This window comes from Polyodon spathula, chromosome 8 (genome assembly GCF_017654505.1).
Source record: "Polyodon spathula isolate WHYD16114869_AA chromosome 8, ASM1765450v1, whole genome shotgun sequence".
Lineage (NCBI taxonomy): Eukaryota > Metazoa > Chordata > Actinopteri > Acipenseriformes > Polyodontidae > Polyodon > Polyodon spathula.
In genome coordinates, this window is record NC_054541.1 from 18,329,294 (window position 1) to 18,344,409 (window position 15,116).

A 15,116-nucleotide genomic window follows, 5' to 3' on the forward strand; every position below is an offset into this window, starting at 1 on the left:
TCAATGTCTGTGTTTGTGTTGAACTTTTAAAATGCAACTTCTGTAAATTATTTGGTAGACTATGTAAATCAAAACAAATTAAACATTCTAGGAGTATTTATTACTACGATAAAAGAAAATGCAGTATAAAAGTACATTACAAATATTTTAAACCGCTCTACATAAATGACTTATAAACATTAGGTAACACAAAAGCTTGTTACATTTTTTGCACAAATAACTGCATTAAGATTATTTAATGTACTGAACAATCATTAATAAAAATATATTTTACAAAACTAAGTGTTAACACTTTTTTTTTTTTTTTTTTAATTACAAAGAAACAAAACAAAGAATGGTCCCTAGACATTTTACATATATATAATTTTTTTTTTTTTTTCATGGTAAAACATGTAATATGAAGATGTTTGCTACATAACCAGATCTGGCAGCTTGAATTCCCTTTCCATGGTTAAATTCCTCCCTGTTCAAAATAAGACACAATTTATAGAATAAACTGCAAATTATCATTAAAATCAATTTGAGATTATACATATAGGAAATGCATACAATTGCAAAACAATCACTCAGCTCATTAACAGTATGCATGAATTAAACAACCCACCTTTTACATTATAACAAACATTCTTTATGCTGAGACATTAATAATGCTTACACGCTCCTGTCTAAATGCTGCTGCGGTGAAATTACATAGAGTAGCCATATATAGAATGTGCATCTCAAAGCCACTCGATTGCTGTTAGTCTTATAAAAAATGATCTTACACCCCGGTCAAGCTGCCTTATCTCGTGTGAACGCTTGAAAAATGAAAAGGCGGGCCTGGGCTGGGTGAAATTTAGATCAGCTTTTTGATGTGGCCTAAAAAGTACCAATGCTGCCTCAGGGCCGGCCTAGCTGCGTGTGTGAACCAAACGCAGGCCCTGGGCTGGCCTTAACGAGTCAGTGTGGTGATGTACCTCAAACCACTCCCCTACTAGGTCGAGCGTACTAGATCAAAACAATGTCAGTTTTAAGGGGTAGCACCTGGGACGATGCAGAAATGAACCCTTAGTGGTCCATTTATTCAGCGCTTGTCAGACGCATCAGGTCCAATTCATTTTCACACATGCTGTTTAAAAAATCCCCCCCCGAGTAAAACAGGTTTAAAATGTATTGAATTGCAAAATGACAGTCCTGCATCTCCAGCCAAGCCCTACCCCTTGTTCGCTGTATTTTTCACCTACCTCTATAGACGTAGATACGCTCCTGATCACTCGTTTTATCACCAAACTCCTCAATAATGCGATCCTAGTCATTATTTTATTACTATAACATCTCAAAAAGCTCTGCAAATGTCTGTAATATTCTTTGAGTGCTGGCTGTAGAAGCTGCAGTCTCCTTTATGTCTGTGTTATCTCTGGTGAAAACCTGCAAGTTTGTCCGAGAACTCTCGGAAATACTGAGCAGCAGGCCAGAAATAAACCTACCACGGATCTTGGATTTTTTGGAACCTACGGTGATCTCCAGCCCGTTAAATGGCAATGGGGAATGCACTGAATACACCGACACTTTTGACGATGATGATGCTGGGTGAGTCATGAATTAAGTATTTCTTCATCGTACAGCTTTCATTAAAACAATGCAACTTGCACTCTCTTTGTGTGTGTGTGCGTGTGTGTATATATATTTCATATTGTAGCTAAGATTGTAAATCTCAATATTGATAAATAATGCATACGATGCTGCATATTCAGTCACCATTAGTATAATAATCTGTATTGTGACTAATGTAATGTACACGTCCTTGTTTGCTGCATTTACGCATGATCCAACACGATCGCTTCTTTCCACAGTAACCGACTGCACTGTCAACACACGCCTTTATCGTATCTTTTGCAATAAGCACAGTGCCAACAGTGTTGCAAAAAAATAAGATTGCATTATTTACGTCTGCAAATTTCCCAACTCAATCTCTTATGTTGACTTCTGGGAATGCTGTGTTTACATCATTGTTTACATTCCTGACAAGCACTTTGCCGCAATTTAGGCTTCCTTTTCAGCCACATATGTGAACGCACTTAGGCCCCCTAAAACCTCAACTGTGAAGGGAAATTGAGGCGGCCCAAGGCCGACTCAGTAAGTGTGAACGGGGTGTTATTCCTTCCACTGTTCAGTGATCTGTATTTTACACAATTCCCATGAATACATACAGCTTAAATGACTCATTCTCTACTAACTAGGTGCACTCAACTACAACTACTTGTCACAGGTCAGAGTTTGTGGGATGAATATGGTTTCCAAATGTGAATATATGGATTTTGGCGTTTTCCCCACATACAACAATGAAATAAACAAGCGTACAGATTCTTATGTTTACATTAATGTAAATTAAATGTCATAAAAAGATATGACAACATTTCCATGGTCATCATAAACTGTAGCAAAACCCATACAATTGTTGGGCTTAACTCTAGGTCGACTTCTCTTGCATCTTTATTTTGGCTAAAAACTGCAATAATGCATGTTTAGTTCTCTTAATGGATAATGTAATTCAGTACTTAAAGGCATGATACAGAAGTCTCTATTTACATCAATACACAGTTCCCTATCCAGTACGAAATGTAACCATTACCGTATGGGTGTGTGACCAGGATGACTGTTGGTGACGTCAGGCCAGGAAATTAATCCACAACACACAAGGTAACTGCGGGGTGTAAACTGAGATGCCACGGTGCTCAGTTATTTATTAAACAAAAGACTTTAAACAAACAAGACTTTCACAAAACACAAAACAAAACGGCACACTGGTCAAAAGAAACAGATGGACAAACAGTGGACGAACATGAAACAAATAAGTATCGTGCTCAGCTTCCAGCACACATTATTATTTTATAATTGATTTCTCTCCCCTCTCTATCCTGTTCTTCACTCACCAAACCAATTTCAATTAGAATCTCGGTACTTCAGCACGAGAACTAATTGTGCTCTCCATGCTTCCATACTAATACCCAGTTTAATCTGCACGTGGAGTAATTGTGCAATTCCCGTGCCTAAATACAACTATATATTTTAAGTCACTTGTGATGACTCACACTCCGTGCACAAATACATATAAGACAACATAACACAAAACACGCACATGTTTACCTCCTAAAGAACCTGAACAGATTATACCAAAGCTGCAAGCCAGGCCATGACCAAGGGTACCTAACCAATGTTACTGTACCGGCCCGGTGCAAGTCATCGCACGTGTACCGTACCGGTAATAAACCATACCAGTACCAAACCATCCCGGTCACGCCCAGTTCCATACCATTCTGACTCGGTACAAAGTCACCGACCCAGTTCCCACCATAACTGGTCCAGTACCAAAGGACTTGGTTCCAATCTTCAACTGCCCCGTTACAGTTTTTATAGTATTGTACACTGCGTCCACCTTGTTGCATACAGTACTATACACTAAGATATTACTATGCAGCGGCGCTGCTGCTCGAGTAGACTGAGGCAGCAGTTTTTTTACACTGCATTGCTGTTTGTATGTTGGGGTTTTATCCCTGTGACATATGCAAGGCCATTCTCTCAGTGGAGGATAAGCACAGCAGGTGCTCTTCTAGTCTGGGGCCAGAGCATGCAAAACAGGCAGCTTCTGCAAGTTTTTCAAAATGCACGCTGGGGAAACAGGTGTCTCGCAGCTCTGTGGACTCCATGTCCATTCCACTTGGGCAGGGCTCTCCCCCATCATCTGTTAAAGACATGGCTGTACCTTCTCCAGGTGGTGCTGTGCTGGAGAGCTCATCTGCCTGACCCTCCCCCCCCCCCGCCCCCCGCCATTCCTGATCCCTTGGAGCAAAACAGGGCTTTAAGCACAGACTGGCAGCAGGAGGATATGCTGTCCATCACAGGTGGGTGAAACAGAGTTTCCCTCTGAGGAGGTAGACATCCCATTACCAGCAGTTAAGTCTCTTCTGCTACTGATTAACCCTGTCCAACATCATCAAAAAGACAAGAAGCACATGTCTCTAGTAATTTTTTCTCCGGAAAAATCAGAGAAAACCTTTCAATGGCCTAGTGAAACTGATAGGAGCTGAATGAAGCTGAAAAAACCAAAGATGCGTATCTGAGCAATTCAGATAGACCCTGCACCCCAGAGATAACACGGACACAAACAAAGGAGGTAGCTGCTTCCGCATCCAGCGCTCAAAGAATATCACTGACATTTGCAGAGCTTTTTGAGATGTTATAGTAATAAAATAATGACTTGGATCGCATTATTGAGGAGTTTGGCAATGAAACGAGTGATCAGGAGAGGATTTATGAGTATGCACGTCTACAATGAGGTGTGAAAAATAGAGCGAACAAGGAGCGAGGCTTGGCTGGAGATGCAGTACAGATGTCCTTTTGCTATGCAGAGCCTTTTAAACTGGTTTTACAGACTGCTAAGGGTTAAAAGGGCCACTGCAAGATTGCAAGTGCCCTGGCCTTCAGATGAGGCATACGGATAAGCCTGCTCCTTCTCCAGTTTAGTCCCCTCCACCCCACCCCACCTCACCCCACCTCACCCCTGTGCATCCGGATTTTCTTTCTGAAATCCAATCGTCCTGGGGTCACCCGGTTGATGTGAGCGTTGTACGGCCTGCATGACACAGAGCTGGGTTTGGCCCGTATTTCCTCCCGTAGACGCTGCAATTGGCTCTTTGGTATAGCACTTCTACGACGTTATTTATGGACCCGCGAGACGTTGCGGTGATGTGTCAGGTGACAGCTGTGCTACAAAAGTGAGCTATTTGCACGGTACACCCTCTCCATTTGATAGAAGGGTTCTACTCCAGGTACTTCCTGGTGTTCAAGCAGGATGGTGGCCTCAGACCAACCTGTATCAGTTGACGGCGGTTCAGTATGTTGACCATGCAACAGCTGTTGGAGTCAATCAGGCCAGGTGACTGGTATAATTCGCATATTTCCACATCCCCATAAGACCAGGGCACAAGAGGTACCTGAGGTTCGCATTGCCAGGAACAGCAAACAAGTTCTGTGTACTGCCATTTGGCCTCTCTCTAGCTCCCTGTGATTTTTGAAGTGCATAGAAGCTATTCTGATCCCATCAGAGTGCTCAATTAAAAACTATTTTACCAATATTTGTAATTTGCTTCTTGTTTAAATTAAAAAATATATATTTTTGACTTAATATCTTGTGTGTTGTTTCTTTATTTTTATACTTAAATATAATTGTATCTCAAACAGGGTAATGTTTCCAATCTCAGTTTCTGGAAAGTCTTAGGCCTGGTCTGCATTTGCGATTTTGGAGGTTGATTTCTGCTATGCATTGTAAAACCTTGTCTAGCTCTGGAACTGTACAATATATTTCAATTCTGAGTTCACATTTGAAATCCTTGGAAAAAGCTTTTTTATATAAAACTTGGAAATAAGTTGAAATCAGCAGTTTTTTTTTATTATTATTATTATTTTTATTATTATTATTATTTTACATTTTTTGATAATTTTTTGGGAGGTGTAGCTCATATGAAAAAAAAGGTCTATCTGGCAACTATTTCAGCTTGCCATGTCAAAATTGACTCCGTCTCCCCAGGAGCTCACTTCCTGGCGGAGCAATTTTTGAAGAGAGCTCAGTTGCTTTGGCCACCTGTAAAGGATATTGCATTCAGCGGAGCTGAAATTTGTATCCCTCAAAACAGCTTTCTCGCTTGCAATCACATCCTCTAAGCAGGTGAGTGATTTGTGTTTAATTTTTGCAGAAGCCAGGACAAAAGTTCCGCTTCATGCCAATCCTGCTTTTTTTTGCTGAAAACTATATCAGCATTTCATGTCAACCAGTCTGTGGAATTGGAGACTTTCCATCCGCCTCCTTCCCAGTCTGACAGGGAGTGACAGCTCCATATGCTTTCCCCTGTGCAGGCACTAGTGTATTATGTTGACAGGACAGGAGTTGGGGGCAGTCTGAACTATTTCTTGTCTTATGCAGCGAAGTCCCATGGTCAAACCCTGTCTAAGCAAAGACTATATAAACGGATAACAGTCAGGACTGTTTATTAGCAAGCCAACTTGCCCCCTCAAGAAAAGCTCACTGCCTATTCCACCAGAGGCATGGCAACATTGTGGGCATTGTTTCAGGGTGCATCTATCAAGGACATTTGCAATGCAGCAGTGTGGGCTACTTCCCATACCGTTAAAAGGTTCTATCGACTGACTGTCATGGATTCCCAAAACCCTGGCTTTGGAACTCGATTACTGAGGGCGGCTTAAGGTTCAACCCTTACAACATAACATAGAGGTGAGTTTCTCCCTCAATTTTTTAGCCCTAGCTACTAGTTACTGGGGTTTCATACGGTAACACTCAAGGTAGCCTTCGGCTTTGCCTTGTAGCATTTCAGTCATTATGCAATACTGCCCTTGCTACGGCTTTGGTACTCACCATACAGTAATGGTTACATTTCACATTTGATAGGGAACGTTAGATTATTATCATAACCCTGGTTCCCTGAAATAGAAATGTAACCATTAACCTCGAAGGTCGCGGTGTCAATGACTGCAGCATGCTTGAAGGGAAAATGATGCTGGTATCTGTGCGTGCAGTCTTCTTATGCCCTTGGAGGTGGGCATGACTGCGTCACAGGCACTGGCACGCAGTCTTGGTATAATCTATTCAGGTTCAGGGTCTTTTACCAGGTAATCACCCATACGGTAATGGTTACATTTCTATTTCAGAGAACCAGGGTTATGAGAATAACCCAACGGGCCCCATATATACAGAAACTGACACTTACCCATCCTCCTTGATCTCGTATGAAGTTCTGGAGGTTTTCGTTAATGTATTGCACAGCAGTACTGAAAAAGCTGCGCAGCAAAGTGGGAGCATGCACTCCAATGTTCTGCACTAGCACCATGGTGAGGGTGAGCATGACTTTCTCTTGAGGGAACTGCTGCAACCCCGGGATGCCCTGCCGCATCAAGCGCTCCACTTCGAAGGACAGCAAGCTGGTCCAGTCCTACATAAAGCAAAGAGGTGCAGGATCTGTATGGGGGCAGTTATACAGCTTCCTTGTGAAAGGAAGTACAAAGCTTAGTTCAACCACCCCATAAAAAACTATTGGTAGCCTATAACCCAACTCTGCTTTCTAAAGTTAGGTAGGTGGGCAACAGATTTTTTTATACATTTTTTCTACTCAACACAAGTACAAGTTAACAGCTGGCTAGTATGTTTCGAATGAATGTACTGAGAACTGTAACAGGAGAAACTTTTAGTACAGGTTTGTTCTTTGATTGTACTACAAATATGAGATTTGATGTGTTAATAATAACAAAACAGCCTTAATTACAAATAATCTTTAATCAGACTATGCACGGTTTCAGTACTGTGCTCTTTAAACATTACAAATGACATTATTTGTTTTTTGCATTCGGCCTTGCTTCTACCAAAAACTAGATTGTTCAACCTCCCCTCCAAATCAAAAGAGCCATACTTTGGAGCTCCAGAGTCATCCACTGGACAGCCCTGTTCAAGGATACACGAAATTGCATTTAGTTAGGGTTGAAAATAAACGGTAGTAGGACAGGTTACAGGAAACCGACATATATATGTTTGGTTTATTATGGCTTTACTGATTGTAGATAACACTCACTGTATCATATGTTGTAGAGTACAGTAGACCCTCGCTAGTCTGAACTAGTTGGATCAAACCCTGTTCGGGGTACTCATCGTAATCATCTGTACTTTTCGAAATGATGTAAACTTGCATTTCTATATTTGCACTACTTACTTGTGAAATTCTGTTTTGCATCCTCCTGAGTAAATTGTCAGAGGCCCGTGAAACCACACTTTGGTTCAGCTGATCTGCGATCTCAATCAGATTTGCTGCGATTTGCCTTGCTGCACCAACATCATCAGCATTTCCTGAGCAAAAGTTAAAGGTACGAAATCAAGGTACTATAAGGAAGAGTAGGTATGTTCCATATATAGCCTAGGCTAATTCGAGACTTTGCTTCCTGTGTACAAGGGTAGTACCTCCCATAAGATTCCAATTCAATTACCTTTTTTTAGTTGGTAAAAAAAAGCAAATGTGGAAAGTTAATTCATTAAATTGAGAAATAATGATTTATTTTTGATTCCTCACATTACTGGTGATCCACTCATCATTCATTTTAGCTAATGAAACAAGCTATACAATTATACAAACCCTATTTGTTTAAATCGTATTCCTATTTGATTTAAATACTGTGTTCACTTATTTTTCAAATCAAGTGACCAAAAAAAGTCCCCTCATGCTTTATCCAGACATACTACACAAACATTGATGTACTAATACCTTATACATATAGTTTATACCGTAGCGGTAACTACTGAGTTTAACCAATAAATATGTACTGTCTGTACGTGTGGATCAGTGAACCTTTTCCCCAACTAATGGTTTGAGAAGCTTCACTTTCCCCATCACTAGCACATGCAGGAACTTCTACCCAAAGTGCAATAATTTACTGTATAATTACTCAAATGGATGTATGGGCTGTTTTCTGTGAAAATACAGTTACACCTTTAATTTCATATACAAGCCCATGTGTCTATCTGCCTCCAAGTATAAACTCAATGAACCGTAAATGAAAAGGAGAGGGGGGAGGGGGGGGGGGGGGTAGAATGCCTGTAAAAGTATATTACCGGTACTATACACCAGCATGGTAGGCAAGTTGTGGCATGAATAAAGCCTTGTAATTGGATTTCTAATAAGATTAATGTTTTTGCTTTCTCTTCACCGCCTTTCTAAAATAGTCACTTGAGTTCACTTAGCACTGCAGGTAGTATGTTTACAGCCCCATATTACACAATTTGAAACAGACTTCCAATACTGTAGCAATTTGAATAAAAGAGTCCCACGGCAGTCGCACAACAAATGGCTTTAATAACACCTGTCCTTTCAGTGGGGCAGTGCCATATTGGAACTGTAGTCATGAGGTTTATATCTTGTCCCCCAAGGGCCTGTTCTCGGGCCTCTTCTCTTCAACATCTACATGCTCCCCTTGGGTCACCTTATCTGCCACATAGCCTTATGTTTCACTCCTATGCTGATGACACCCAGCTCCACCTAAAACTAGACCCTGGCCATGGTTCAGCTCTCAGCTTGCAGCCAAGACATTGAGGCCTGGATGTCTGCCAATTTTCTTCAGCTCAACACCAACAAATCTGAACTACTTCTAGTAGGATCAATATCAATATTGCTGCCTCAAACCTCGGAAACTGTCTGCTGCTGCCTTTCACCACTGTACGAAGTCGAAGCCTTGGTGTACTTCTGGATAGTAACCTCTCCTTTGATGCCCAAATCTCCTCTGTAGTCAAATCCTTCTACCACCTCTCAAAGGTTTGTCCCTACCTTTCCCTCCCGGTTGCAGAGATACTCTTTCATGCATAAATTTTCTCTTGAATCGACTACTGCAACTCTCTCTATGGTGGTCCTCCGTCACGCGCCATAAACAGACTGCAGCTGGTTCAAAATAACACTGCTAGGATCCTTACCAGATGTAAAAAACATGATCACATTACTCAGTCTTGCCCAACTGCACTGGCTACTTGTTATGTTCAGGATTACTTTCAAAATTCTCCTGCTTGCCTACAAGGCCCTTCATCACACAGGTCCAGAGTACCTCTCCAGCCTGCTGACCAGCTACGTCCCTGCACGCAAGCGGAGGTCCTCTGACTCAGGCCTGCTGGTTACACCCAAGGAAAAGCGCGCCACACTCTGACAGCGCTCTTTTAGCTTCATGGCCCTGACTCTGGAACTCTCTCCCAGCTTTAGTGCGTGCAGCTCCCACAATCGCTCGCTTCAAATCAACTCTCAAGACCCACTTCTCCCTGCTTTTAATACTCTCTAAGCCTCGTATCTGTTATTAGCTGTTGTCTAAATTGCCATTTCAGTTTTTTTTTTCTTATCTGTATGATTGTGCTTGACACACGCATCCACAATGTTTAGAATTAACATCCTAAACTTTTATTTAATGTTTTATGCCTATATGTAATGTGTTTGCATTTTTTTCTAATGTTGGCAGTGCAATCTACAGTTCACCGCGCACCAGTGACACCTGTGGCTGATAGGGTGCCTGCGGGTCTGCAGTGGAGCCATTCAGATCTGTGTTGTCCTCCAGCACTATAGGTCTGGTGGCTTCGCTGTGGATCTGCAGTGCGAAAAATAATGGAGGACCCGTGTTTCAGCCTCTGTTTCCCAAGATGCCGGGGGGTTGCAGAGGTGAACCGGGATAAAAACAATAATTGGGCATTCCAAATTGAGGAGAAAACCGGGCTAAAAAACCACTGGCAACGACTAAATGAAATTTTTTAAAAAGGATATATACATATAGACACACACACACACAGTACCGTGAAAAAGTATTTGCCCCGTCTGATTTTCTGCATTTTTGCATATTTTTGACACTGATTTCCCTTACAAGAGTAGAGCTCTTGTCAAGATAAGCACCAACTAAGACGTACCATCTGCATCTCCATCCACTTGCGTTGTTTTCCATCTGATGATGTAGATATCCTTCTGTCTGGTGTTGATTGCTGAAGTATAATGCAGGCTCCAGGGATCAGCTCATTTTGCCTCCCCAGTGCATCAGCACACACAACGGCTGAGATGCTGGCTGCAGGGATCAACCCAGTGTGGTCTCCCCAGCGCATCAGCATGACAACCGTCTGGATTGAGCAAAGTAGGGTACATGTCTGGGGACTTCAAGTGGGCACCTTCCATCATCGGTGTTTCGTTGACAAGCCCACAACACCTCAAGAGGGCTCAAAAATGCAGAAAATCAGACAGGGGGCAAATACTTTTCCAAGGCACTGTACATGTGTTACAATGTACAGCATGTTGCCATCATCACATCATAAGAATTTTTAATTCTGTAAAAAGTATAGATTTTAAAACGAAATACCAAAAAGTAAACATTGTATGTCATATTAAACTGTGCAATGTGTGTGCCATAATATGGAGGTAACTCTTTCATAAACAGCAAATTCATGGAAGAGTCCTCTGTCGATTTTTAAAATATCTACCCATCTCTCATAAGCAAAATAAACATCAGTGTTCCCCCTTCCCTTGCTGAGAATCTTTTGGTTCTACATTGTTTTCTGTGGCCCACATTTTCCGTTTGCTGTTAGACCATTGGTGCGAGTTTGAACTACTTGAAAACACTGTGTACCATAAACTTGGGATACACTGAATGCCATTCAACATAAACAAGCTTTTTGTGAAGATAAATAGCTATAGTTAAAATGCTCTGGTACTAATGGGTAGTTTCACTGTATACCTTCCTCATTTTAATAACACAAAAGGCACAGCTGTGGTAAAACTTCCTCTGCCTGACTGGCAGAATTCCTCTACATGTCAACAGTTTTGATGTATATTATTTTAAATCTGCAGCCTTGTGTATTTCACACCATTTTGTTGACATGTTTTTCACAGCAATAACTGAACCTCATACCTTATTCACTGTGGTGCCCTGTGTTTTTTTTTTATTTATTTTTTTTAGATACAGTACTGGGTATACATTAAAAAAGCAGTATATGTATTCCTATAATCTTCACCAAGCTTTTCAGATTGTGTTCATGTAAAAACTTTTTTTTTTTTTTTTTTTTTAATATATACTTGCCTAGTGATCCAACATTGTTTTCAAGGATAAAATAGACAACGAATTAGGCATATTTTAAATTTTAAAAACTTTCAGTACAGGAACAATTTTTTTTTTAAATGTATACCTATAAATATATTAGTGACTTATTTTTTAAAATAAATGTCAACATTTTCTAGTGTAACTCTGACTAACAATGTTCCAAACTGAAGTATACAATGAAAGCAAGAACTAAAAGATATTCAACTGAAGAAGAGAGAGACAGTGATAACATTGCTAATTAAAGGCAAGAAAATAGAAATCTTGGTTAGCATGCCTTAAGACAAATAGCCTTTTCTATTAAGTAGTAATTTATATATGTCTATAATTAAATATATTATAAATCTCTTTGACCAGGGTACAAGCTGTAAAACATTGACTTATCAGATAATTCTAATACATTATGGATAATACATTAAATTATGACGCTCCCTTTTAAAAGGATAGCTGAACAGATTTAAACAATTTCCTGGCTTTTGAGACCACAAAGATCTCTTCTACTTCAGATGGAAACCAAAGGTAAAGAAAGTTCCTTATATGGGCCAATTCACAATAACATACAAAGAAAAAATCACCATACCTTGTACATCAGGCTGCATCTCTCTGCAGATATTTCTAATGTCAGAACAAAAATGCCCATCTGTCTGAAGCTCTCCCTCATCACCATCACTGAAACAGTCTTGATTGTTTCTCCAGAGACTGGAGTAGTTTGAAATCAAAGGAATCTTCTTATTCAACTCATTTTCCAAAGTGTCCAGTTCCTTCTTATATTCCTGGCTGCTGCACCTCTGGTCCTGTAGGAAAGCGAGGAGAATCCATTGTGTTGTAATGCCCTCCCCCATCTCAACACATTGCTCTGGCCACTGCACAGCTTCCTTTTTATAGTAATCTAAAAAGAACAAAAAGAGGAAGTTCACCATTCAGCCTGTTGTAAACAAATACAGATACAGGTACTTACATTTAAAAAAAATGATGAGCTTTTGTTTCTTTTATAGTCTTTTATTTCACTGGTAATTAAGAAATTTGCATTCAAATTAATATCATTGCTTCCAAGCATGTTAAGTTATTTCAAATATATTAGGCAGGAAACACACACATCCTCACTACTACACAGTTTTTGCAGCAGACACAGGCTTCCACCCTGGAAGCTTTCTGACCCTCAGTCACTCAGTAAGATAAACAACCCTCATTCTGCCATCACCTTCAACAGCATGAGGAGAATGAATGTCATATGCAAGCTGTGTTTTTGTGAAGGCAAGCAGAACAATTTGATTTTCATACCAGAATTTAGTGGGTTTTTTTAATATATACACACACACACACACTAAATTATATATTTTAAATACATTTGTGGACAACTGTTTCCTATTTAAATGGTTTACTGTTTTGCCCATCTCTGTAACTTAACATATAAGAACATAAGAAAGTTTACAAACGACAGGAGGCCATTCGGCCCATCTTGCTCGTTTGGTTGTTAGTAGCTTATTGATCCAAGAATCTCATCAAGCAACTTCTTGAAGGACCCCAGGGTGTCAGCTTCAACAACATTACTCGGGAGTTGATTCCAGACCCTCACAATTCTCTGTGTAAAAAAGTGCCTCCTATTTTCTGTTCTGAATGCCCCTTTGTCTAATCTCCATTTGTGACCCCTGGTCCTTGTTTCTTTCTTCAGGCTGAAAAAGTCACTTGGGTCGACACTGTCAATACCTTTTTGAATTTTGAATGCTTGAATTAGGTCGCCACGTAGTCTTCTTTGTTCAAGACTGAACAGATTAAATTATTTTAGCCTGTCTGCATATGACATGCCTTTTAAGCCTGGAATAATTCTGGTCGCTCTTCTTTGCACTCTTTCTAGAGCAGCAATATCTTTTTTATAGCGATGTGACCAGAACTGCACACAATATTCAAGATGAGGTCTTACTAGTGCATTGTACAGTTTTAACATTACTTCCCTTGATTTAAATTCAACACTTCTCACAATGTAAACCCAACTATAAATCTAATATGGGCTTATGAGGTGCCAATCTCCCTATGTAAACATGTTGAAAAAACATTCACACAGTAACTCTGACCCTCTCAGTACCAAGCAAGAATGTGTGTGTGTGTGTGTGTGTGTATAAAAACCAGCAGGATTTTTACTGGCATTGAGGCAGCTGATTCAAAACAAATTATTAATATAACCACCCATTTCACTGTCCCTAAAAAAGTTAATAAAATATTGTTTAAGTAGTTCTCTTTCTTCAGCTCTTATGTTAAACTACTGGACTGGCAGCAGTCTTGCACTGGTAGGAAACTCCAAAAAGACTGCTGCCAGTAGATTTTCTACTAGTAGATTTTCTACTCTGCTTTTTTTTTTTTTTTTTCTTAAATCATAATCTTAGTACAACACAATTTTACTCATAACGAATTCAAATTGTTAAACATCACGAACAAACAAAACTTATTCTAGAGCTACTTAAGCAATGTGTGGCTAAATGACATATAATAATATTATATGGCACAGACAAATATTATGGATTCGTTAAAATAACCTTTGTCTACAGCAACTGTCTCTGTGTCCGTGTGCCGCAATGTGCTGTCTACGAACGTGCTGTGCGCGCGCCAAAACAAAACAAAACAAAACAACAAAGACACGAGGACGTCGTTATCTATTACTTTTTAAGATTTCTGATCCGGTCCACTCATTGCAAAGACTATATCGGCATATAACCATCGATGTGTGAATTCTTTCAAATACAACCGTGGAAAGTTTGCGAATTTTAAACAACTAAAACACATGTGACGGGAGTTCCCCTTGGCAAGAAGTTACTTTAGCAGTGTAATGTAATGCAATGCGGTGCAATTATCGGCTAAAAACATCCAGTCAAAATAATGTAATTCGCTTATACAAAAAGAACAGCGCTTAACTTACCAGATGCTGGAATCTCCCACGCCGAGAGAGAGAGAGAAACAGCGCTTAATTTTGTCCTGTTCTGAACAAAAAAAAAAACCCAGCACGGGGTTTTGACAAGACTTGGCGGGCGGGGCTAAATGTGGGAGGGAGATTAGAGTTTATGAATGTGATTTATACCGATTCCAATACTCTACACTATTCTAAGAATGTCCTCTCTTAACTGAATTTCATCTCAATTGAAAAAGCGCTTCTCTAGATACTTGTAACTATCTAGATAACTGTTCTCTAGACATCTGACATGCTTACATAAAGACAGACTCACAGACAGGGGGCCTCCACATACCCCTAGATCTAGATACACACTATTGTGCTAGAGAATGTGCATAGCAAGTTTCATTAAGATTAGATACATGGTTCTCTAGATATATAAACTAAGTGTGCTGCATGTTGACCCTGAAGTAGGCATGCTGCTTCCACCATATCCTGTCACTGAGGATAATCCATTCCAAGTGGTGGATACTTTTAAGGAACAACTACAAAGTTTGCAAGACTCTATTGTATAACATACTATGGAAGTAGT

General features: G+C 40.1%; 1 protein-coding gene across 2 annotated transcripts; it reads right to left on the reverse strand.

Annotated features, from left to right (window-relative positions):
• Positions 1 to 300: 300 nt before the first annotated feature.
• bida (BH3 interacting domain death agonist) lies at positions 301 to 14,645 on the reverse strand. 2 transcript variants are annotated; one of them, XM_041257115.1, is made up of 5 exons: positions 14,555 to 14,645; positions 12,224 to 12,532; positions 7,755 to 7,888; positions 6,762 to 6,983; positions 310 to 463 (listed from the first exon to the last, which is right to left on the reverse strand). In XM_041257115.1, the coding sequence occupies exons 2-5, from the start codon at positions 12,483 to 12,485 to the stop codon at positions 452 to 454; spliced, it is 630 nt and encodes a 209-aa protein (XP_041113049.1). In that variant the 5' UTR covers positions 12,486 to 12,532; positions 14,555 to 14,645; the 3' UTR covers positions 310 to 451. The 2 variants fall into 2 exon arrangements, with proteins under 2 accessions (XP_041113050.1, XP_041113049.1); XM_041257116.1 differs by lacking the exons at positions 7,755 to 7,888; positions 14,555 to 14,645 and having other exon boundaries at positions 301 to 463; positions 12,224 to 12,403.
• Positions 14,646 to 15,116: the final 471 nt, after the last annotated feature.

Coding starts and splice junctions, on each gene's coding strand:
- bida (XM_041257115.1), bottom strand. CDS start 12,485: ATGGGGGAGGGCATTACAACACAATGGATTCTCCTCGCTTTCCTACAG. Junction 7,889..12,223: donor GATGCAGCCTGATGTACAAG/GTATGGTGATTT, acceptor ACTTTTGCTCAG/GAAATGCTGATGATGTTGGT. Junction 6,984..7,754: donor TGCAAAACAGAATTTCACAA/GTAAGTAGTGCA, acceptor TGCTTTATGTAG/GACTGGACCAGCTTGCTGTC.